At 49.3% G+C, this 24,488-nt stretch overlaps 2 protein-coding genes across 29 annotated transcripts in view; one reads left to right on the top strand and one right to left on the bottom strand.

Annotated features, from left to right (window-relative positions):
• Positions 1-11,474, top strand: part of ZSWIM8 (zinc finger SWIM-type containing 8) — a 133,683-nt gene extending 122,209 nt beyond the window's left edge. For 6 of the 8 annotated variants that reach the window (XM_039547613.1, XM_039547611.1, XM_039547614.1 and 3 more), the window contains 4 exons: positions 920-1,093; positions 6,874-6,993; positions 8,366-8,544; positions 10,443-11,474. In XM_039547613.1, coding sequence (XP_039403547.1) covers positions 920-1,093; positions 6,874-6,993; positions 8,366-8,544; positions 10,443-10,646 — 677 coding nt within the window. In that variant the 3' untranslated portion in view covers positions 10,647-11,474. The remainder of the gene's footprint in view (positions 1-919; positions 1,094-6,873; positions 6,994-8,365; positions 8,545-10,442) is intronic. The other 2 variants (XM_039547612.1, XM_039547615.1) reach the window with 2 other exon arrangements.
• An 8,150-nt stretch (positions 11,475-19,624) lies between these two features.
• NDST2 (N-deacetylase and N-sulfotransferase 2) overlaps positions 19,625-24,488 on the bottom strand; it is a 259,472-nt gene continuing 254,608 nt past the window's right edge. For 20 of the 21 annotated variants that reach the window (XM_039546512.1, XM_039546500.1, XM_039546511.1 and 17 more), the window contains 2 exons: positions 22,416-22,518; positions 19,647-22,180 (listed from right to left, as the gene is read on the bottom strand). In XM_039546512.1, the coding sequence (XP_039402446.1) occupies positions 22,055-22,180; positions 22,416-22,518 (229 nt within the window). In that variant the 3' untranslated portion in view covers positions 19,647-22,054. Of the gene's footprint in view, positions 22,181-22,415; positions 22,519-24,488 lie in introns of all 21 variants that reach the window. The other variant, XM_039546522.1, reaches the window with a different exon arrangement.

The following is a 24,488-nucleotide window of genomic DNA, read 5'->3' as shown; positions in this document are numbered from 1 at the left end:
TACTTAAGATTGTACATGCATAAATTGACATAACATACCAGCTTCTACCATGTGTACTTGGGGAGATGTCCCCCTCAATTCCTTCTCTGCCCTCACAGAGCTTTTTTAGAGGTTTTCCCACTCTTGCTTGAGTATTGGTTTAGCTTTATTGATGCTGGCTCTGGTGGAAGCTCAGCTGTCATCTCCATGGTCAGAGATGTAAAAGCACCAGTGGCTGGCCTACAATAGGACGCTCGCCATACCGAGCTTTGTTGGAGTCACAGCGATGCTACAGCAACGTTGCAGATGTAGCTGAGGGAGGGGGAGTGGACCCCACCTCACCTACTATTCCACCTTTCTTAATAGTGTTCCTTCTGAATGACTGTCCCAGCCAACTCTCAGTGGAGAACTCAGCTGAGGTACCCTGGGAAGAGGCCCACCTCCTTGGGCAAGTCACCATCAGAGGTGTTACTTAAGCCCAGTAAAGGCACTGGAGTCAACAACTCTCGTGACTCATGCTGCCCTCTCTTGACCACTGTTCACATAGACATTGGTCTGAAACGTCATTTCAGTTTTCCTCAAGCCCGAATTGCAAAGAAATCAGATGGTGTATTAATGAGTCCCAGCGTCTGTAACACATGGTGTGCAGAGTGGGGCAGGAATGCACCCAAACTGACCCTCTTTAGAAAACTCAGTCCCTGTTTCTTAAGCAAAATATGGATCTTATTTCCATTCTGTGCCTTATAGCCCAGTTTTTTCCAGTCCACTTAAAAGGTGTCTCTGCTGTTCTCCACCAGTATGATTGCAGCTTTCAAATGGGGCAGTTAGCAGGATGGCATGGGTGGAGAAAGGGGTGTGTGTATCATGAGGGAGAAGGTGAGTTAAGAACCTTTTCCTAGGCTTGGTTGTCTCTCCTAATGCTGCTGTTTCTTCTCTCCAGTAGGGAGTGTCCATGCGGGGTCAACATTCCCAGCAATTCAGGGGGCTCCCTTGACGGCTCTTTCCTCGCAGCCCAACTCCCTTGTTACAGGGGGCTTTCCTTCAGAGGATGAACAGCACAGTCAGCCTGTGAGCCCCCAGGGTCTGCACTACCTCCACTCTGCCTACCGAGTTGGTAAGGACAGCCAATCATGGCTCCCATGGCTCTCTTGAGAGGGATTCAGGGCAGGGCTGCAGGAGGCTCTCACCGCTGTATGGTAATTCCCTACTACACCAGTCTGGTGGTGATGGCACCATGGTCCCCTGGGGAAGGCTTGTTCACTGTCACATGTTGATTCTGAGGTGTGGAGGCAGAGCAATTTCAGACTGTCCAGTATCTCTGCTGAGCACTGTCAGTCTGCTGTAGCTATGCAGACAGGAAGGGTAGATAGACATGCAATGGGGAAACAGTCCAATAATCCAGCAAATGAATGTCCAGGAGTTTGGTAGGTTATGAAGGGGATGAAATGAAATACAGCTCTGCAGGCCAATGAGTGTTCAGCAGCCATGCAGGAGACTGGGATTCAGTTTCTGCTGCTCCTAGCAGAGCTGTTAAGCTATGGCCATGCCTCCAGTTCTCGCTCTCCCTGGGCTACACATGTGCCCATATGCATCCTGGGCAAACTGGCTACAAGACAATAAATAATTCCCCAGAAACCCGACCTGGGCTGTCACTGGCCTGGGGGTGTTGGAGCCCCAGGGCCTGTGACTGGTCACAGATCATATTAATTTATACGGTGCTGTAAATTTTACAAACACGTTCCCTGAACAGTGTCTACTGCGAGACAGGGACGACAGACACAGGTCAGTAGGTTGGGGCAGGGAGAGCCAGGGTAAATCTGGGGCAAGAAGCTGGAAGGGAAGGGTGCCTGGAAGAGAAGTGGCTTTTCAGGAGTGCTCTGGGAGGAGAAGGTGCTCATCAGCCTGTAACAGGGGGAGTTCTTTGTGTGATTGCACGTCTATTCCACTTCAGGGGTGCGCATGCCCCGGGCACTAGCGTCGGAGATTTTTCCTTTAGCGGTACCTGTCCATGTGGCGCATGCACCCTTGGCAGCCTTGTGCTGCTGTGCCATGGTATAAAGGGCAAAGCTGCCCCGAACCCCCCTCAGATCCTTACCACCTGTGATGGTTGTTGGCGCTGTCTACCTTGCTACTGCAAGTGTTCTCTCTGTCTGAGTGTTTATATTGGGTGTAGTTTTTTTACTAGTCTGTTTCCTTTTTCTTCAAATTGGTGTATTAAATGCACACTATGGTTCCTGGCAGTTTGGGGTACCAACGCCCAGTACGGGGGCATGCGTCCGTCCCCAGGCTTCAAACCTTGTGATGGATGCAAGAAGCCAGTGCCAGTTAGTGATCTGTGCTCCATGTGTTGAAGTGCCTAGGAGAAGCTCACATCAGGGACAGGTGCCGAATCTTCAGGGACTTTAAGCCCAGAACTGAAAAGGACTGGGAGGTCAGACTAAAGCACCTTCTAATGGAGGCAACTCAACGCCTACCTTCAGCCTTCCTGTTTTTCGAGTGCTCCCTGGTTAATACCTCAGCTATGTCGGCAGTTCAAGAGACATCTCATCTGGTACTGAGCGATTCTTGCATGTATTTACCAGCTACAAGAATCCAGTACCCAGTTTGGCAGGCACTTCTGGACATTCAGGTACCCCCTTGTACAGTACTGTCGTTACGCAGGCAGGCAAAGATTTCCTTGATGCTGTCCTCTCCAGACTCCTGGCACCAAGAGGCTCCACACCTCCTTGGTCGGATGATTCAGGATCATTGTCAGAGTCAGAAATTGGGTTTTATGTGTTGCAGCCACATCACATAAGGCATCATTCTCCTCCAAGTCACCTCGGGTATCCAGCAGAGCCTCTGTGTTGGTTGGCCAGTAGGGAGCCGCTTTGTGACCGTATCAGTGGCTCTCTTGGAACCTGTGGGGGTTTTCCTCCAGATTGTCTATGAACTCTCGCTCCTCTGCATCCTCCAGCAGATGTCATGAAGCTGCATGGCAAGAGCTGCAGGTAGCGGCTTCCAGTACCGAGCGTGGTACTGAACATGGGTAGTCTGCCTCAGTGACACCCCCTTTGGAGGAATTGGGGGAAGCTCCACTTCAGCCAGCCTTGGGTGTGTCCTCCTGATTGCCCGATGGGCGGTAGCATGCAGTATTTCCTCACCACCCCAAAACGATCACAGGGCCCACCAGGGCTGCTTAAAGAGGGTGCCTTCCTCCTGAGATATCCCAGTCTCCTGCATGGTTGCTGAATGCTTGTTTGTCTCAAGGAGTAAAGGGAAAAGTTACAGGAGAATATCACCTGTGCTGCCTCTTTCATTCGCCGTGAGCTCATCCAAACAGCCTGGGAACACCAAGCAGTTAGTCTGACATTCTCATCAAGGACAGGTTGCCAGTTTCTCCTACCCTGGTGTTTTCCGAAACGCTACCCTGCTTCCTAAGTGATTGGTCCCACATCCAAAGCCTCACACAACCAATGAGGAGAGGCAGCTGCACACTCTAGATGTCAGGCATGCCCTGGCGTTCTACCTGGAACACACCAAGCCCTTCTGCAGATCAACCCAGCTCTTTATTGTGATAGCACAAGGATTAAGGGTCTTTTGGTGTCCTCTCAGAGGATTTCAAATTGGATCACCACCTGCATCCGTACTTGTTACGCGTTGTCGCAGGCTGTGCCTCCACCGATATTGAAGGCTCACTAGACTAGGGCTAAGCATCTTCCGCTGCCTTCCTGGTGCACATCCCTATCCAGGACATCTGCAAGGCTGTGACATGGTCTTTGGTACACAGTTCACAACGTATTATGCCATTACCCAGCAAGCCAGAGATGACGCTGGAGTTGGCAGAGCTGTGTTGCAATCGACATGTCCATAAACTCCTACCTGCCTCCGATGGTATTGCGTGGGAGTCACCTACAGTGGAATGGACATGAGCAAGCACTCGAAGAAGAAGAGACAGTTACTAACCATTCGTAACTGTTATTCTTCAAGATGTGTTGCTCGTGTCCATTCCATGACCCGTCCTCCTTCCCCACTGTCGAAGTTCTGGCAAGAAGGAACCGAGGGAGGCTGGTGGTACCTCTTATACCAGTATATTCATGTGCTACTCCATAGGGCGCCAGAGACAGTCCCCTATGGATACCACTGAGGGAAAAACTTCTGACACTGATGCATGTGGCGAGCATGCACACCTAACATGGAATGGACATGAGCAACACATCTCGAAGAGCAACATTTATGAAAGGTAACTGTCTGTTCTTACAGACAACACTGTAGTGATGTTCTGTGCGAACAGAGAGTGGCGGCCAGTCATTGCTTCTGGGCCAAGAAGCAATACTGCTTTGGGAGTTTTGCATCAACAGCTCAATCCGCCTCAAAGCCTCTTGCCTTCTGGGTGTCCAGAAGAGTCTGGCAGACCTGTTGAGCAGATCATGTACCAGACACCATGAGTAGTCTCTCCACCCAGATAGAATCAGACACATTTTCCAACCTTGTGGCGTTCCCCACATAGACCTGTTTGCAACCCAACGACACATCAGCTTTGTTCATGAGAGGTCATAGTTTGGGGTCTCTGGACACTTCTCTCTTGTCTGGAAAGACAAATCTAATGTATGCATACCTTTTGGTTCAGCTCCTACCCTGGGTGCTCTTAAAAACCAAACACCCCCATGCTTCTATTATACTCATAGCACTGGCGTGGCCTCACTATCATTGGTTTTCTACACTGCTGACCCTCTCTACCAGGGTTCCACTGACACTACTGCCAGACCTGGACCTGATCTCGCAGGACCACGGTCACCTCCTTCATCCCAACCTGGAGCCCTTCACCTTACAGACTGAATGCTCCCTGGTTAATACCTCAGGAGGAGTTCTGTTCAAGGGATGTGCAAAATGTCCTCTGGAATAGTAGAAAATCTTCTAGGTGCACTTACCTCTTGAAGTGGAAAAGATTCTCCCTCTGGTCTCAGCAAAAAGGTGTTTCTTGGTTCCAAGCTCCAATACAACATGTACTGGACTATTTGTTATACCTGCAGCAGCAAGTTCTGCCTATTAGTTCCATCAGGGTGCACCTAGTAGCTCTCTCTGCTTTCCACTGTCCAATTGGCAGTCGCTCACTTCTTTGCATCCCCATGTCACTTGTATCTGCATCCGATACGCAAAAATGACCTGCAGATAGCCACAGATTTACAGGGTTTTAGACATAAAATTTGGATCCGCAATCCGCAGAAATGGATATCTGTGGATATGAAGCGGATCGAGCTCTGCAAATCCACAGCTATCTATTGAAGTCTGTCTGGTCAGAAGGAACTGAGGGAACTTGGGTCAGGGGTAGCTCCGTCCTTTGTCATTGTGTAGCAGCGTGAGCAGAGGGTACATGTGCTGCCCCAATAGGTACTGCTAAGGGAAAAATCTCTGGTGCTAGTGCACTGGGTGCACACACCTGAAGTGGAACGGACATGTGTAACACATCTCACAGAACAACAGGAGGACTCATGGAAGGGAAGCAGGAACAACAGGTACCAAACAGGTTAGTAACCGTTTTCTGGTTGCAGCCACAGAGGCAGGATGATGACAGTCACCGAGTGGAAGTGGTAAAAGAGAGCACTGAAGCATGAGGGCTGAGAGGGAGCACGTGTTGGGGGGAATGGGGTGGAGGCCTGTAGATGAGGACAAGGAGCTTGAAATTGATGCTGTAAGTGATAAGCCAGCGAGAGGATTGGGGAGGGCACAGCTAGGAAGAGGAGTGACAAGACTGGAAAAGCTGAAATGACAGAAGTGTGGGCATTGCAGCATAGCTGCATGGTCTGTCTCTTGCAGCTGAATGTTGCTTTAGATTGTCTGTTACTGCCGGACCACGGTGCCCAGTTCTGGTGTCCGCAGCTTAGGAATGGTTAGCTGGAGAGGATTCAGAGCAGAGCTACAAGTACGATTACAGGACTGGAAAACACACTCAATCTGGTTAGCTTAACCAAAACAAGATTAAGGAATGACTTGATATGTTTAGAAGTACCTACATGGACAACAAATACTGGATAATGGGCTCTTCAGTCTAGCAGACAAAGATACAGTAATGTGCAAAGGCTGGAAGATGAAGCTAGACAAATTTGAGACTGGAAGGAAGGCACAGATTTTTAAGAGTGAGTAATTAACTGTTGGCACAATTTACCATGGGGTGTCATAGATTCTCCATCACTGGCGATTTTTAAGTCAAGATTGGATGTTTTTCTAAAAAAAATGGTCTAGTTCAAACAGGAATTATTTTGTGGAAGTCCGATGGCCTGTGTTATGCAAGAGGTCAGACAACATGATCACAGCTGTCCCTTCTGGCTGTGTAAGCTCTGAGTCCATGAACAAAGGGGAACCAATAGCAATACTATTGGGATGTGCTGCTAGGATACCAAACTGCCAGCTCACCTAGCAAAACATTTGGGGCCCCGCATGCAACCAGAACTGTCAAGAGCGCTAATTAAGTCCCTTTGCAGCCCCAGGGAGCTGTTTGCTCTGCAGAGATTTCCAGCCTGGGATTGGTGCGGGGTTGCTAGCTGCCCTTCAGCTCCACCTGTGTTAGTTATCTTCAAGGTGTGCACTTTATCTCCTGGGGAGCTGTTTGGTGCCAGGGGATCTGCTCTGTATGCAGTGGTGGTGTAGCCATGTCGGTCTCAGGGTATCAGAAAGGCAAGGTGGGTGAGGTAATGCCTTTTATTGGACCAACTTCTGTTGGTGAGAGAGACGAGCTTTCGAGCTTACACAGAGCTGTTCCTCAGGTTTGGGAAATGTACTCATTGGATCTGATGTCAGCCTACAGGATGGTATAGCGCTAGGTCAGTTGGATAGGGGAAGAATCTCCATGGGGCAGGGTGCCTCTTCCTTGCTTGTTTGGAATGCTGTTTGACTCTGACTGTCCCCTTCCTGCAGGGATGCTGGCACTGGAGATGCTTGGCCGGAGAGCTCACAACGACCATCCCAACAACTTCTCCCGCAGCCCGCCCTATACAGAGGATGTGAAATGGCTCCTGGGGTTAGCTGCCAAGCTAGGTAAGGGGCAGGGGAGCTCTCTGGCCCTTGCATGCAGGGTTCTGTGCCCTGGAGGAAAGGCCCTGTTTTCTCATCTCCTAGGACAGAATCAGTGGGCCACAGAATTGAACAACTGCACCAAGAAAGAGTTGGTTGGGTCCACTTCTGCCTCTGTTCTCTGGGGTGTTTGGGAGAATCCCAGCTCCCCTCAGCCCATTCAATGGTGACCTCTCTGGATTCTATAGCAGGTTAAGGATGAAATTCCAAGGTGCTGAAAGAGCACATGGAGTTGGACAGGACACAGTGCTCCAATAATTTCATTAATTGGCATTTTCAATGGCCCCTAAGTGTTGCAGTCCAGACACAGACCTAAGACACCCTGTACCACCCCTGCCTTTCCTGGTATTCATGCTCTCTGAGACCCTCTGTAATGATAAATGCCTGACTCACCAGGAGAACTGTGTGGAGAAAGGCAATTCTGTTTCACTGAGGATTTCGATATTTCCAAACTTACTTTCAATAAAGAACAAAAATAAAAAAAATGGAAATTCTTTGTGAAAGGGAGTGGAGTCCAGGGGCAGGTAGAGTGCACCACAGCTGTGGACCCTGGAAGCCTTGGCTCTCCAGCCCTGGGGCAGACTGCGTGGACCATGGAAGCCTGGGAACCCCACATGCTTCCAGGTTTCTTTGGTAGTTCAGCAAAATGGCCCCATCTCCGCAAAACATTCTGATTTTGCCAGCTGGCAGATTGCAACAAAACAACGTTCCATCAGGATTTCTGAACAGCGCATGTCTCCAGTTCTATTTCCCCAGCCCTCTTTGGTCTGGTCTGAACAGCAAATTTCTGATTCTCCCACTTAGCCACCCCCTCCAGCGGGAAGAGCAGGCATAGACGACAATGCCCAAAGCCCAGCTACACTAGGGCTTCCACTGTTAGTGTCACTGGGAAGCTGCACTGGTCCCAGTGCAGTGGTGGAAACTCCAAAATTGTCCAGTTTTATCAAGGACTTTATGTTGTGTGTCCATGTGTCCCAAGAGGGAAAGCAGAGGGAATGGAAACGGAGGCTAGCCAAGTGTCTTGCTAGTTGGAGGATCCCCCCAGTGCACAGTTTCCTTTCATGTTCTTTTAAAGGGATGTAAGTTGGGAGCCACACCAGGAGTGGGGCCATCTCTGCTCACCCCGATAGATACTTAGGGGTGTGAATGCTTGTCCGCTGGAGTGTGGTTGTGGTTCCTGGTCTCTGCCTCTCCCTCGTATGGGAAGTGCAGCTTCAGATGCTGGTCTCTCCAACTGGAGCCAGTGCTGCAAACTTGGGAGCTGCTTGATTTCTCATGGGTTGGTTTCTCCTCTCTCCTTGACACCCTGTTGCTCTTGCCCCCCTTTCTTGTGCAGGTGTAAACTATGTACATCAGTTCTGCGTTGGCGCAGCCAAGGGGGTGCTGAGCCCTTTTGTGCTGCAGGAGATCATCATGGAAGCACTACAGAGGCTCAACCCTGCCCATGTCCACAACCACCTGCGCACTCCAGCCTTCCACCAGCTGGTGCAGCGGTGCCAGCAGGCGTACATGCAGGTAGGGCGCTGCCTGGCCCCCTGCTTCCGAAAGCTGCTGGGCCAGTTTCTCTGCAACTGCAGGCACTGCTCTGGCGTGGGGAGGGAGGGGAATCCATTGGCTGCTCTGGTTTGGGCTGATCTGTCTAACTTTCTGAACTGGTGCATCACATGGGAAATCTCTTCTCAGCACAGAGACTGTCTCCAAAGTACGCCACAGTACCCATTCTTCCCCTCCCTGTCTCATCAGTACCTGCCAGATGGAGTGTTTGCCTCAAGGTGCCTGCTCCTGTCTCCTGACCTGTGGGGGAGCATCTGACCCCATTGCTCCCTGCACCTTTCATTGTTCTCTTCCTTCCCCACTTCTTCCTGCCTCCAAGTTCTACCTTATTTTTCACTCTTGCATCCTCTTCCCCCCCCCCCCCCCCACTCCAGGTTTTCTCCCCACATCTCCTGCCCAACCTGGCTGCCTCTCTCCCTCTGTCTGGGTCGCCTCTCTTACCATTTGTAGCTCCCCTTCTTCAAGCCTCCAGACCCCTTTCTACCCTTCACCCCTTCTCCTGCACTCCCATTCACAGGTGTGTAGAGGAGGCAGGCTGGCCAGTGGCCCTGGGAGTGCCTAGGTATCCTGGGGTTTATTGAAAACAGGATAAATCCCAGTTTGTGGCCAGCTGGGATAGCAGGGCTGTACCTCCAACCTCCAACCCAGGGCAGTCCTGGCAAAAATGGCCAACCCACCCACCTGTTGCTCCCTGAATAAATTATCAGAGGGGTGAGGACACTGATCTAAAGGCTCTGTTGACTATACTAACCTGCCACCTAGAGGCTGTTTGGTGTAACAGATCTCTGTGTGAGAACTACCGAAGCTTGACTTTGAAATGTTTTTGCAAAACACGTGAAAGGAACATCCTCTCATGCACTGGGCCAGCAGCACTGGGGTCTCAGCCAAGAGACTGGTGGGGGTGACTGATTTAGGCCCCTGGAGCAGAAATCGTGGAGTTACCCTGCAGCAATTTAGCATCAGTGTTACTCAAAAGGGATAGGTTTCAGAGTGGTAGCCGTGTTAGTCTGTATCAGCAAACTGGGAGTGGTTGGGTCATAACAAAACCTAAACTTAATTTCCCCAGTACTAATTTCTCCCAACTGTTACTCACACCTTCTTGTCAACTGTCTGTAATGAGCTACTCTCTTACCACTTCAAAAGTTATTTTTCCTCCCTTGGTATCCTGCTGTTAATTCATCTATCTCGTTAGACTGACCTCACACTTGGTAAAACAACCCCAATCCTTTCATGTATTTATACCTGCTCCTGTATTTTTCATTTCATGCATCTGGTGAAGTGGGTTCTAGCCCACAAAAGCTTATGCCCAAATAAATTCGTTAGTCTCTAAGGTGCCACAAGGACTCCTCCTTGTTTTTTCAAAAATGATAGCTTCCCTTGCCCTGGTAGCAGCGGAAAGGAGGTGTGGCGCAGACACCGTGAACATGCTGGGGTGGATAAATGGCCCTTGTGTGTAACCTGCAGAATGCACATGGCCTGGTGGAGGCTGCGTGTGTGGAGCTGACTGGGGTCTGGGGGATTTCCTTATCCCATGGGCATTTTCTGTGCTGCACTCTGATAGGTTCTCTCCTTCAGGAGCTTTGTAGTAGCTGCCTGTTGCAGAGTAAGGTGGGAGACCTGGATTTTCATTCAGTGTCCTGGTTGGTTTCCGTGGGGTGTGAGGCATAGCAGTGTCATCTGTTGTAGCAGCTAACCTGCTGGTCAGAGCCTCTGAGTCTTGGTGCTGGTGTTGGTAACCCTTATTGCAGAATCCTGTGATGTTCCACCTTGGGAGCAATTGAGCCCTGCGCTGAGCACTTCACAGCCAACATTAAGGTGGAGAGAGCAAACACCTGAATGCTGTCTCCTTGTCCCCCCAGTACATCCACCACCGGTTGATCCACCTCACCCCAGCTGACTACGATGACTTTGTGAATGCCATCCGCAGTGCCCGAAGCGCCTTCTGCTTGACTCCCATGGGCATGATGCAGTTCAACGATATCCTCCAGAACCTAAAGCGCAGCAAGCAGACCAAGGAGCTGTGGCAAAGGGTCTCTCTGGAAATGACCACCTTTTCCCCGTGACAGCAGGCAGAACGCTACAGACTTGCAGACCTCCACCCTGGGTAGCTTTAGTTCCAATCACACCATCGTTCCTTATGGTGTCTTTTTTATTTTAGTTTTAACTTGTTGGAAACCACTGATCTGATGTATTTATACCGTGACATTCCTCTCCAGCGCCACCGCATAGCAGTGCTCAGCTTCACTTGTTCTTCCTCCGACCCCCCGCAAGCCACGGCCTTCGTAAGGGGGGAGGAAATGAGAAGCAGTTGAGCTGGCTTCCCTGCGGTGTATCCTTGATTTCGCCCCGTGCCCCCAAGGCTGTCCCACGAGCGGTTTGCAGTGTGTGTGCACGTGTTTGAGGGCGGGGAGAGTCTGTCTTCAAACAAATATTTATTTTGGCATTTATAAATGTGTAAACTTCTTTTTTTTTTTTTTTTTTTTGTATGGGCTTCTCTCTCTCTCCACATGCCAGCTTCTGTCAGGGAGGCTGGGGCCGCGCTCTGCAGAGCTCCCAGGCCATTCCTCGCAGCACCACCTGCTGAGAGAAGCTGGAGTAGCAGGGAGCTCCTCGCTGCCCAGCCACCTCCACAATTCCCTGCATCAGCTTCTGATGGGAGAGGTTGGGACTTGGAGAGTCGTGCACCGGGACTGTGCTCAGCTGCCTGGAGGCCTGGCTGAGCTGCTGGGGCTCTTTCCCAGGAGTGTTGCTGCCCGGGCACTGCTGGCTCTGTAGGATGTTCTGAGTTGTACAATCGTGTTCCTTTGGCTGGGGTATTACTCTCCTGTAATCAATTTCTTATCCCTGGTCTCTTCTCGTTTCCTGATTAAACACTCGTTTTCTTAGACTGATTCCCTCTTCTCTCGGCTCTGGTGGAATGTTCCTGCCATGGGCCAGTGATCGCTCTTGAAGGGCTCACAAGTAGCTGTCGCACTTGGGCAAATCCAGGCTGGGAGAGGTGAGTGTGGGGGTCGTCGCTTTCAGTAAAACCGTGGCAGGCTGGAGAATCTTTTGCCTGGCACAGCACTGGAAGAGGACTTTTCTCCAAGCCATTCAATAGACAGCACCTTAACTGGCCTATCTGTCGGGGGCTGGGGAGCTCCTTCTCAACTCTCATGGCTGAGTGTAACAGGAGTGGGGATTCCTGTGTGTCCTTGCTTAACTTCACTGGCCATCAGGACTTGAATGCCAAGGCTCCTGTTTGTTAATTTATTAGTGAGCGATAGAGTGATAGAGCGATTACTGTGCGTAGAGCGTCACGTCTCCAAAGTCCCGTACTAACAGAAACTACTCTCCCTTAACCATACCTAACCGTTATATGGTATGTAGTGAAAAATATTAGCTCTCTGCTTAGTTTGGCGAGATGCTCAGCTGAATAAGTGGGCAAGACTGTGGTGGACGTGCTACAGAATGTTCATTTGAGAAAACATTTTTTTATATCAAGGAAACGTAAAGACTTGCTGCCATGTTAAATAGACATGTTAAAAAAAATCCTTTCATGTGTTACTGCTGACTCCTCAGATCATTAAACCTGAAAGGAAATTAAGAATCTCTTGCACTTTTCACTAGTTGTGCATTTTGCTCTTCATTTGCCTTGGCCAGTACCAACAAAGTTTCACTCTCTGGCTCTTCCTGCGTTTGGGCTTAAGTGCCATTGGGGGATGTTATAATCCAAACGAGCTCCAGTGAGATTCGGAAAAAAGTCATAGATTTTAAAGCCAGAAGGGACCATCTTGAGTGCTGGAGAATCCAGTAAGTTGTTCCAGTAGCTATTGATGAGAACAGTTTAAATTCGGTGGTAATACTCAAGTGTTGGTTCTCCCCTGCCTGAGGCCCCTGTTAAAAGCTCCAACATTGCCCTTTTGTTTCCTACTCTAGACAGGTGAAAAGCAAATTAAAAAGCTGCTGTAATAATGAGCCTCCATAAACATCTGCGTTTGACAGAGGTGAGGTTTTTGCTGGTGTCTCACTGAATGTGAATTCAAACTTTGGCCCCCTTATGAGCCCTGGAGCTTTCAGTACCCTGACTATCCACTCAAGTATGCTGGGAGACCGGCATTGTAAAAGGTAATGGGTGGTGCTGCATAACTGACAGCTGGGTTTGACTCAAGTTATCTGCAGTGCAGAAAATGGAGACAGCCAGGTGATCCAAAGAGAAGTTTGGGTTCCTGGCACATGGGTGTGCTCTCTGTGCTGGGAGGGGGTTGTCCGATCAGAGTAGGGCTACCTCCTGGGGTCAGTGCAGGGTTATCAGGAAGGCTCTGAAAGAAAACTGTTTCCCAACCTTCCCCCAGGTTTAAGTGAAGAACAGTGGGGGGGGGGGGGGGAGACAGAGGAGAACATTTACTATCGTCTCCAAGAAATGCAGGAAGTACAGGAGAAAGCAGCAAAGCTACACACCTTACACAAGTGCTAGGAGCACAGGTGATAGTCCTGAGTTGAGGATGTGGGTTTAGCTTGAAATGTGCGATAAAGGGCAAGGCAGAGACTTGGTTAAACCACAATATGGAGTTGGAGACTAAACTTCCAGTGGGGAGATGGTTGCTCAGGTAAATCTAGACACACCCAATCAGGAGGAGGTGGCAATGCGGAGAAAAGTATTGTCACCAGGATCCTTAGTTTGGGCTGACACAACAGAGACTGCTTGTATGAGGTTAGCAGGGAATTTCTGGCTGGAAATGTACCAGCTCTAATTCCATGTAGCCCCTATGATCGCTGTAGCCAAAAGGAGGTAGCGGGACAGGTGATCTTTTTCTGTGTGCATCACCATGTATGTCTGACAGTGGTGTCATGTACTCGTTTTCTTTTCTGCTTCTGAGAGGGGAGGGCCTTCAGTGTTCATGTGAATGGCCACTGCTCCCAGCATAGGGAGGTGAGCTGCAGCCACACCAGAGTCTCAGTAGGCACAGCAAAAGGGATAGGGGAGTTCACCAGATGGGATGGGATCTCACTCAAGACAAATGTGGACTGAGCAAAATGGCCAACCCGGGCAGGGGTCCAGGTAAAAATAGTTTTAGGGGGTTCTGCCCGTCTCTCACAGGACTAAGGTTGCTAGGAAACAGTCTCCTTGAGCTGTGCTGGAGTGTGTGTCTGAGCGCGAGCAGGAGCATTTAATGAGGAAGGTGTTTTTCCCCTGCCATGCAGTCTAAGGGGCTGTGAAGTTTCCTCCATGGTCCTGGGAGAAGGCAAACAATCAGCCTTGCAGGTTATCTTTGAAATGGCACATTCCCACCTGCTACCACAAGAGCTTTCAGGCAGCTTGAGCAGGCTCTGTGGCAGTCAGGACATCCCTGGCTTTGGCTAAGTTGAGCCCCAGTGGCTCCCAGCAGCCTTTACTGATTTATTAAATCAGCGTTTGTTGCCCAAGATGGCTTTCTTCCTGCTGGTTACTTCTGAGAATAGGGGTGAAGGAATTAGCCTCCTGATTTCATCTTCTGAAGTGGGAGAAAACCTGGCAGGGGCAAAGGATGTCATTAGCTAAGGTTTTGTCTCACTTTCATTGAACCCAGAGATTCTTATCCGAGGCCCTGCCCTAAATTCAAGGCCAGATGAGAGAATGTGGCATTGCTTAGACCTGAGTAGGGCTCTAAATCTCATTCAGTCTGAGTCCCTGAGGAAGCTAGATTTACTCTCAGCCTTCTCAGAGTGCCTCATGTCCCAGCAGGGTGCAGTTCAGTCACTCCCCTCTAGGAAGAGTTCCGTATGGCTGAGGACCTGTAGCCTAACAGGGCAATTGCATATTTGGCCTGGACCAAAGGTTCCCACAACAAAAATTTGTGATGGTCTTGAGTCCAGCCACCAACTCTTGCTGGTGCCTGCACTGCCACTCCCCTCCCCAACCCACCTCAGGGAGCCAGCAGGGGCCTGGGTGAATTGGGGGCAGGGAATGCAGGGCCAAAAAGGCAGCGGAGTCCAGAGATGATGGGGAGAGGGGGGATGGAGGTGGTGGAGGCCAGGGGCAGGGAGGGTGTGGGGTGAATTCTGCCATGTGACCAGAGTTGAGGATCAAGACCAGGTCCTGTAGTGCTGTGCCCCACCTGGACCGGGGGCAGGGCAGCATCGAGGAGCAATGGGAGGGACCAGTTGCACTTTTGTGGCCTGAGTGATTTATGGGAGCCCTCAGTTGATTAGAAATGTGGTGCCAGCTTTCCCCAAGGCCAATACTTAGTGAATAGTCCCTACGCCAGCTGAGGCAGGGCGCTAGTTCATGTGCTCTAAGGCAGAAGTGCTCCATTACAATCATGGGTCATAGTATATGATCATGTTACCCCCACCCCCAACTGAGGGCCAGTGGCAGGTTTGTCATAATAGCCCTTGCTGAGAGGCCAGTTAGGCAGGGGCACCATTTCAGATGGGGGGGGGGGGGTGACTTTAACCATGATTCCAGATAACTTGGCAATTAGCTGACAGGAGCCCTGTATCTAATTCCTATCCAAAAGAAAGAAAATTAAATAAATATTAGACCCACTCAGCTTGAATCATGGAATCATAGAATATCAGAGTTGGAAGGTCACCTAGTCCAGGAGGTCACCTAGTCCAACTCCCTGCTCAAAGCAGGGCTAATCCCCAACTCAATCATCCCAGCCAGGGCTTTGTCAAGCTGGGCCTTAAACACCTCTAAGGAAAGAGATTCGACCACCTCCCTAGGTGACCCATTCCAGTGCTTCACCACCCTCCTAGTGAAATAGTGTTTCCTAATATCCAACCTTGACCTCCCCCACTGCAACTTGAGACCATTGCTCCTTGTTCTGTCATCTGCCACCACTGAGAACAGCCGAGCTCCATCCTCTTTGAAACCACCCTGTTCAGGTAGTTGAAGGATTCTGTCAAATCCGCCCTCACTCTTCTCTTCTCTTCTGCAGACTAAACAAGCCCAGTTCCCTCAGCCTCTCTGCATAAGACATGTGCCCCAGCCCCCTAATCATTTTTGTTGCCCTCCGCTGGACTCTCCAATTTGTCCACGTCCCTTCTCGAGTGGGGGAACCAAAACTGGATGCAATACTTCAGGTGTGGCCTCACCAGTGCTGAATAGAGGGGAATAATCACTTCCCTCAATCTGCTGGCAATGCTACTACTAATGCAGCCCAATGTGCCGTTGGCCTTCTTGGCAGCAAGGGCACACTGCTGACTCGTATCCAGCTTCTTGTCCACTGTAATCCCAAGGTCCTTTTCTGCAGAACTGCTGCTTAGCCAGTCGGTCCCCAGCCTGTAGCTGTGCATGGGATTCTGCACTTGTCCTTGTTGTACCTCATCAGAGTTCTTTTGGCCCAATCCTCCAGTTTGTCTAATACTAACATGTTCTGACATCTTGTGGCAAGACACTGGTTGGGTTTAAAATTTTAATGTATAGTCTTACTTTGTTACTAACTCTGCGGAGAGAGCCAGCCCCATCAAGACTCAATCTCAGCTCTCAGAGGGGAGGGGTTTAGTGGGTTACAAGGGGGGAAGGGGGGCAGCTACATCTGGGTACTATTAAAGATCAGAATGGCTGTACTGGGTAAACCAATGATCTACTTAGCCCAGCATTCTGTCTTCCAACAGTGGCCAATGACAGGTGCCCCGGTGGGAATGAACAGAACAGGTGATCATCAAGTCATCCATCCCCTGTCGCCCACTCCCGGCAAACAGAGGCTAGGGACACCATCCCTATCCATCCTGGCTAATAGCCAGTGATGAACCTATCCTACATGAACTTATCAGAACCCTGTTATAGTTTTGGCCTTCACAACATTTCCGGCAAAGAGCTCCAGAGGGTGACTGTGAAGAAATACTTCTTTGTTTGTTTTAAATCTGATGCCTATTAATTTAATTTGATGACCCCTAGTTCATGTGAAGGAGTAAATAACATTTCCTTAGTCAATTTTTCCACATCACAATTTTATAAACCTCTATCATATTCCCCCTTAGTCATCTCTTTTCCCAGCTGAAAAGTCCCAGGCTTTTTAATCTCTCCTCATACTGAAGCTGTTCCATGCCTCCAATCATTTCTGTTGTCCTTCGCTGTACCCTTTCCAAATCCATTTTTTGAGATGGGCTGACCACATCTGCATGCAGTATTCAATATGTGGGCGTACTATGGATTTATATAGAGGCAATATGATATTTTGTCTTATCTATCCCTTTCCAACATTCTGTTCACTTTTTTGACTGCAGCTGCATATTGAGTGGATGTTTTCAAAGACCTAGCCACAATGACTCCAAGATCTTTCTTGAGCAGCAACAGTTAATTTAGACCCCCATCATTTTATATGTATAGTTAGGATTATGTTTTCCAATGTGCTTTACTTTGTATTTATCAACATTGCATTTCATCTGCTGTTGTGTGAGAGCCGTTTGTTATTTTTTGTAGTCTGCCTGGGACTTAAGTAGCCTGAGTAGTTTTGTATCATCTGCAAATTTTGCCACCTCACTGTTTACCCCTTTTTCCAGATCATTTATGAATATGTCTCAATACAGACCCCTGGGGAACACCACTATCTACCATGCTCCATTCTCACCATTTAGTCTTACCCTTGGTTTCCTCTCTTTAATTATGCCTTTTGTTATCTTAAACACCCTGCTGCTGTTTGTAAACAAACTCCCCACCCCAAGGGTAGAAGCTGGGAGCTCATCACATATCACATTCAAGCTGTGTGCAGTTAAGAGCTCCATCTGGGGCTAGGGCCTGTGCTGTGAGCAGACCTCAGGTACAAAACTTGAGGGGGGGAGGGGGGAGTCCTCCTGCAGTTAGGGTCTCTCCTGCTAGCAGGGTGGTATTTCCCCTTTCAGCTGGAAACAGCCGAAACAAGAAATTTGTGCAAGTCAATAAGATTGAGAGGGGCAGTGAATGTCATCCAGGAGAGGCTCTGACCACAGTGCAGAGAATGGACTCTTCCCCAGACTCAGCTGTTCTCCTGGCTGTGCCCAGGTATATCTTAGGTTCATCCCATTTCCTAGTGCTCGCCTTTTTCACACTGCTCCCAAAAATGGCCAGCCCCCCATACAGTCTTTGGGCAGCTGTGCTTAAGAAAGGGGTCTTCCCACTCCAGCGCGAATCTGATCATGGAAAGCTGCTGGCAAACAACATACCCCTTAAAATACAATGGGTGCTTGGTTCTTCCTGATTTCTGTCACCTGCAGCTTCCCAAGAGGAAGGTTGGTTTTGGATGTAATCAGACTCTAGCCTCAGGATGAATGCTTTACGCAAGCTGCTCTTACTACTTGCCTCACAAAAGTTTTCTTAAACTGATTTTTAATCCAGTGACTCAGTTTGTTTAGGGGGTCCACTATTTGCGCCAAAACCCTGATCATAGCTCTGGAGTTCCTGCCTCGTTGTACTCATGGCTCAGTGACCTACATGGAAAGGAAACTGATTACAGATGGCGTCCTGATATTCCGGCCCCCGCTGCAAGGTGACTTTCTAACAGCCAGCCAAGGCAGTGCCCCACAGCTCCTGGCTTGTGGCTTTCATTTTTGTGGGACAGGTAAATGACCTGGAATTCTCCTTTTATGTGTTGAGCCTCACTTTAAATTTGCTAGAAATGGTGGGCTGCACTCATGGCCGAGACTAGCCTAACTCAGAACTCAAATACTCCCTAATGCAGCCAATTCCTTTTGGGTCATTTTACTCTGTCAGTCTCAGGCCTTGGTTAATACAATCTAAGCTGTTGAGAGCTTTCTGGCCCTGGCTCCACTGATTGCATGGTCGCAGCTTTTTAATGTTAGGCTTGTTCTAGCTTCTGTGGGAGGTCATTGATGTGGGTTACTTCCTTTCTCTGCAGTAACTTGTGTGTGTTCGCTTGTTACTCTATGAGGTTGCTGGGCTGTGCTAGCTCCTGGTGATTAGTTCTCTGGACAAGTTCACAGAGGATAGGTCCGTCAGTGGTTATTAGCCAGGATGGGCAGGGAGGATGTCCCTAGCCTCTCTTTGCCAGAAGCTGGGAATGGGTGACGGGATGGATCACTTGATAATCACCTGTTCTGTTCATTCCCTCTGGGGCACCTGGCATTGGCTGCTATTAGAAGACAGGCTACTGGGCTAGATGGACCTTTGGTCTGATCCAGTATGGCCGTTCTTATGTTCATTTAGCCTAATTTGGAGCAACTGCTCTGACCAAACCCTTTTTGAATCTCTTGGTAAGCTATATATTATTGGCATGAGACAGTGTCAGTCTTCAAGTTAGCAGGGTCATACATACTAAGGCCACCCCAACCTGAGAGGGCTGGTTCTTCAGGTCCAATCTCGTTTTGTGTTTGTAGGGTTAGAAGGCTTTGGCTGGGAAATGGGTGGCTACTTCAAACAAATGTGCTGGTGGGGGTTTGTTTTAAAACCAGCTCTTCTCCATCAACTAGAGTGGATGTGATTTGTCCAGAGCAGTAGCTCTAGCATACAAGGGAGGAGCGAACTAGGTTGTGTAGTAAAATCACTGACCTCTGTATTGGAAAAAAAGAGCCCCTTCCCAGTCTGAATGCACAAGGTCTTGGACTCAAACCTGTAACAATCAAGGTAACAGGAAAAGAAACAGTGCAAGCCCAGTGGCAGGAAGTAATGACAATGCACAGAGCACTCCCCTAGGGGCGCTTAGTGGGGCCAGGGTAATATTACACTTGGTTACAGGGCCTGCCTCTTGGAGAACACACACTAGAGTTCTATACAGAGGCAGAGTGTAAAGATACCTGCACTGCTTATGCTGAATGCAGCTTCCTGCTTCTGACGTGTAATAGCAACCCCCTGCTGCTGGGGTAGTTGAATTGAGGCTAACATGATGTGAACAAGCTCAGCCTGCTAGCCCGTGCTCTCTGAGCAGCATTGGACCACCTCCAAAGTTAGCACCAGCCCTAAAGAAAAGCCTGTTCTTTGCTGCATGTCAGGTGAGGGTGGCAGCACAGGGATGGTCAAGACTTCTGCCTGCAGTTTCTTGACTAGAGCAAGCCTTTACCAACAGCTTCAGGCTTGCAGACACTGGCCAGAAGCCTACAGGCAGGCTGGTGAATCATGGCAGGACTGTGGGGGTTTGCAGTGCTTCATCACTCACAATGTGTACTGAGACGGGAGGGAACTGTTTCGCTGGTCTGCTCCATTTAATTTTATGGCTCAGTGGTACTGGTGCTGCTGGTTGTAACATCTGCCCCCTTTTGTCACTGCACAGCTTCATGACCCTATTCCTAACACCCACCACACCCTTCCCAAATACCAGCTTAGGTCACTGTCTAAGCTGCCTTTGCCCAAGCCCAGGGATGTGTGTGGTGGGGAAGGGGGTGAGCCCAGAACCAGAAAGAGGACAACACTCCAAACCATCACAACTCATAGAAAATAAGTGGTACATTTATTGAATCCACTGAATGCTACTTCTAGCCTTTATTCAGACACTTGTGCTCAGCTTCGAGAGCCAAGAATTTCTCCATTATCATCATTCAATGTGAATGACACTATACATGAATCCAGTGCAGGAAGTGGGGCTCTCCTCTGTTCTAATGGGGGAGATGGGTTTCTTTTTTGGTTGCACAAGGTTAACCCTTCTTTAGGGCATGTGGAATAAAATACTATATTGCATACTATACACATTTACATACAATGGTAAATGCACCATTTAAAAAATACACAATACCTAAGGCTCAATGGAAAAGCTTGGTTGAAACAGCTTCTCTCCCCTTTAGAAAAAAGGATACCACAGAAGTTGCCATACGTTGTGTTCCTGTCTGGGTCAGATACCATTCCAAGTGACCCCTGCTATAAGGCTGGAGAAGGAGTAAAAAAAGCTGTTTCCAGAGCCACTCTCCTCCGTGCAGCGAGATGGGGGAAGTTGGAATTTAGATGCCCAGGGCTCAGTGAGAAAGAAAACAACCACTCCAGACAGCAGCAGGGACGATTTTGTCAGAATTAGCCCTCTGCGTATTCCCTTTCCACATGTGGCCAACCTCAGGGACTGCAGGGGAAAGCAACCCCCCGCCCCCCCCCCCCCCCGCAATGCAGATGGACAATTGTCTCTGCAATAGAAGCCCCACTCCCAGTCCCTTGGCAGCAGAGCTGCTTTTACTCTCACTAAGCTATCAGGCTTGGTACAGGGACTGAGAATGTCTCTTCCCTTTTAATTCACAAGGACCAGGGCCTTGTTCTTTCGCACTGAGGGAGGATCAACACGCTCTGCTCTGAGTGCCCTGCATCTTTCCTAGGTTGCTCCTACGCAGCTTTTGAGCAGATGACATCCTCAGGGGCACCAGATCTGTTGCAGGGATGGGATAGATAACTAAGTGCTAGTCAGAGGATGTTCCTTTTCACTCCATTCCTCTCTCACCACTGTCCACTGAAGAAACTAGCTTTGTGGCCTGGTAGCTTCTGCCACCTGCCATCATGTGGATGCTGATGCAGCCCCAGAAAAGAACTGGACCAGTCTGCCCCATATCAGTAATGCCTGGGAAATATGCAAGAGAGGAAGCTGCCACTAGGACACGATCCTCAGTTATATTCAAAAACAGCAGCATGGCTTAGAGCCTTTGCAACCAGGGGTCTTAGACTAACTCATCAAGCCCATCCCAGGAGGAGGTAAAGGACCTATCTATCTGGCAACCTCTATTCCCCTCCCTCTGGAAGACAACAGACAGATTCTTTATGACAACTTCTGCAAGCCTCTGCCCCTTCACCTAGCTCCCTGGACACACTATCCCAAGGGCACAGCTGCAGGCAGGGCCAGGCAGTCCACTTTACAACACCTCCTCTCTGAGCAGGGAGCCTAAGCTGAGGATGCTGTTGAGGGAGCCACACAGGTGACCAACAGCAGGACCCATCTCCAAAGAACAAACTCCACGTGCAAGGAGGAAGAGAGAATGTTGCCCTTCATAGCTGGCATTAAAACTGCTCCCCAAAGCTGGGGTTCTCCCGATTCCCCCCCTCTCTGGCCTGCAGTGGCTCTTCCTGCTATGAAAGTGCAATTACCACCTTGCTATCAACAACAAAGGCCAGGTGCTGTGCCCCAAACCTGTCACAACTGGAAGACATTAACCCTCCAGGTACTGACCATTTCAGACAGTAGTATTATAGGAGTCTGAAAAATCCCAGTCTTCAAAGGGTTAGCATGCTCTCCTCTGGGTGGGGGGGAGGGAAGCCCACAGATGTTCCCTGGGATCACAGTCCTCCTGGAGCAGCCACTACACTTTGTGCAATTTCCTTTTCTGTATGTCTTTCTTACAAAACTTTTGTAACAAACCATTAATATTTAGAGGCTTGATTCGCATTGGGTGCAACAGTCTCGCTGGACCCCCTGCAATGACACATCCCGCGCAGCAGCGGGAGGGGGAAGGGCTCCTATCACCAGCCCAAGATCTTGTCTGCTGCTCTTTTCTCTAGTTTTTTGACTGACAAGAGATGCCATCATAGTGTATTTTCCACCTGGCTTTTATACCCATGGATAGACAGCACCATGCATCCAGCAGCACCGGGGCAGGGGCTTCCAACTCAGCTCCAGCTGGAATTCTGCAGTTCCTCGCGGAGCCACGTGGGAAGGGGCTGCCCAAGTCTGTTCATCAGCTTGGATAACTCGATGTTGTACTCCCGATAGAAGTCTGTGAGGAACAGCCGAGACTGCAAGGGGAAGAGAGAGCACATGTTAGCGAGGGGTACATGCAATCCTGTCGCTGCCCTGAAAGGCATCGCTCTAGCACTTACTTAAGGCCCTGTCTGCCGGCACTGGCATGTAGGCCCCATATCTCAAAAAATCCACCGACACTGCACCTGTCCCTAATTGCCTGAGAGCGCTCTCCTTCAACCCACTATGCCTCTTCCAGGCAAGGCACATTTCCCCAAGCTGGTTACTCACCGAGGAATCCATGTCAGGGTACTTCCTTCCTTTACTCTTTCCCAAGCATTTAGTCTTCCCTCCGTCTAGCACCTGGCACCAAAATCCTTTTGCTTCATCAAACCTGAAAAGGGGACACATAGTTAAAAATCCTAGGGAAGGAAACGTGTGTCAGTCTGTGTTACTGATCCCTTAGCTGACTCCAGTTCAAAGATTTTAAAATCTAATTCGTTTCTCACTTTGGCATGCCTCTTGGCTTTGACAATGAAAAGCACTAGTTTTACTTTTGGTTATAACGCATGTCAATTTCACGTTCAGGTTCAGGCAAAATATTATGGTAGCCAACAGGAAAATTTTATTTTGGAGGCTGTTTCCATGGGAACTTGGACCAATAGAATTTTTTAACAATTAGTTTATAACAAACAAAAACACCCTACCTTTATGCCACACTGATTTGACAGCTTCCCATGGTGCTCAAAGCCTCAACTCATGGGCACCTTATGTTATTAAAATATAGATCTAATACAAGGAGGGAGGGATAGCTCAGTGGTTTGAGCATTGGCCTGCTAAACCCAGTGTTGTGAGTTCAATCCTTGAGTGGGCCATTTAGGGATCTGGGGCAAAAATCTGTCTGGGAATTAGTCCTGCTTTGAGCAGCGGGTTGGACTAGATGACCTCCTGAGGTCCCTTCCAACCCTGATACTCTATGAACTACAAAAAACACCATCTTGTCCCTAAAATGGGCCACATATCAACTTAATACACACACATTCTCAGGGCTGCAAGCTGACCAACACTGCTTCCTCCCCCTCTGCTGCTTCAGCAGTTGCAGGTCATCAGTGACCCATGGCAACTGAAGATGGGGGAGTGTCTATAATTCCACTAATCCATCACAGCTGCTCTGGCAGAGAGCCAAACAGTCCTAATCCCTGACATTTCTCTAATGCCATTCTCCCAAGTGAAGTCTTACTGCACTGTTTTGGGGGGTGAAGTGACATGTCAACTGTCACATAGGCCACATCTGTGTCTGAGCTGGAAAAGGAACCGAGACCTGATCATGAAATCTTTACCACTAGACAATGCCTCTGCTAACAATTTCTCAGGCATATCTAGGACCCAATCAAACCAATCAGTCTCCTACAGTGAAAACAGGCCGTCCAGCCCAACACCAATGGGAGAGATCCCATACCTCATCATATATAGCCTCCAATTTAATATATAGCTTACCAGAGATTCAAAAAGAGTTTCGCCAGAGCAGTTGCTCCAGCCCAGTATCCAGTCTTCCGACAGTGGCCAATGCCAGGTGCCCCAGAGGGAATGAACAGAACAGGTAATCATCAAGTGATCCATCCCCTGTTGCCCATTCCCAGCTTCTGGCAAACAGAGGCTATGGACACCATCCTGCTCATCCTGGCTAATAACCACTGACGGACCTATCTTTTTTGAACCCTGTAATAGTTTTGGCCTTCACAAAAATCTGTTGGTAAAGAGTTCCACAGGTTGACTGTGCGTTGTGTGAAAAAATACTTCCTTTTGTTTGTTTTAAACCTGCTGCCTATTAAGTTCATTGGGTGACTCCCTAGTTCTTGTGTTATGTGACAGAGGAAATAAAAGACGGTTACTCACCTGTAGTAACTGTTGTTCTTCGAGATGTGTTGCTCCAATCCATTCCAGTTAGGTGTGCGCGCCGCGCGTGCACGGCATCTCGGAACTTTTTTCCCTAGCAACCCTGGCGGGCTGGCTGGCGCCCCCTGGAGTGGCGCCGCCATGGCGCTAAATATATACCCCAGCCGGCCCGTCCGCTCCTCAGTTCCTTCTTGCCGGCTACTCCGACAGTGGGGAAGGAGGGCGGGTCTGGAATGGATTGGAGCAACACATCTCGAAGAACACCAGTTACTACAGGTGAGTAACCGTCTTTTCTTCTTCGAGTGATTGCTCCAATGCATTCCAGTTAGGTGATTCCCAAGCCTTACCTTAGGCGGTGGGGTCAGAGTGAGACGTGGCGGAGTGTAATACCGCAGAGCCGAAGGCTGCATCGTCTCGAGACTGCTGCACCAACGCGTAGTGGGAGGCGAAGGTGTGGACTGAAGACCA

This window comes from Mauremys reevesii, linkage group 7 (assembly GCF_016161935.1).
Source record: "Mauremys reevesii isolate NIE-2019 linkage group 7, ASM1616193v1, whole genome shotgun sequence".
NCBI classification, from domain to species: Eukaryota; Metazoa; Chordata; order Testudines; family Geoemydidae; genus Mauremys; species Mauremys reevesii.
Note: the sequence above shows the minus strand (reverse complement) of the source record. Positions and strands in the feature narration are given on the sequence as shown.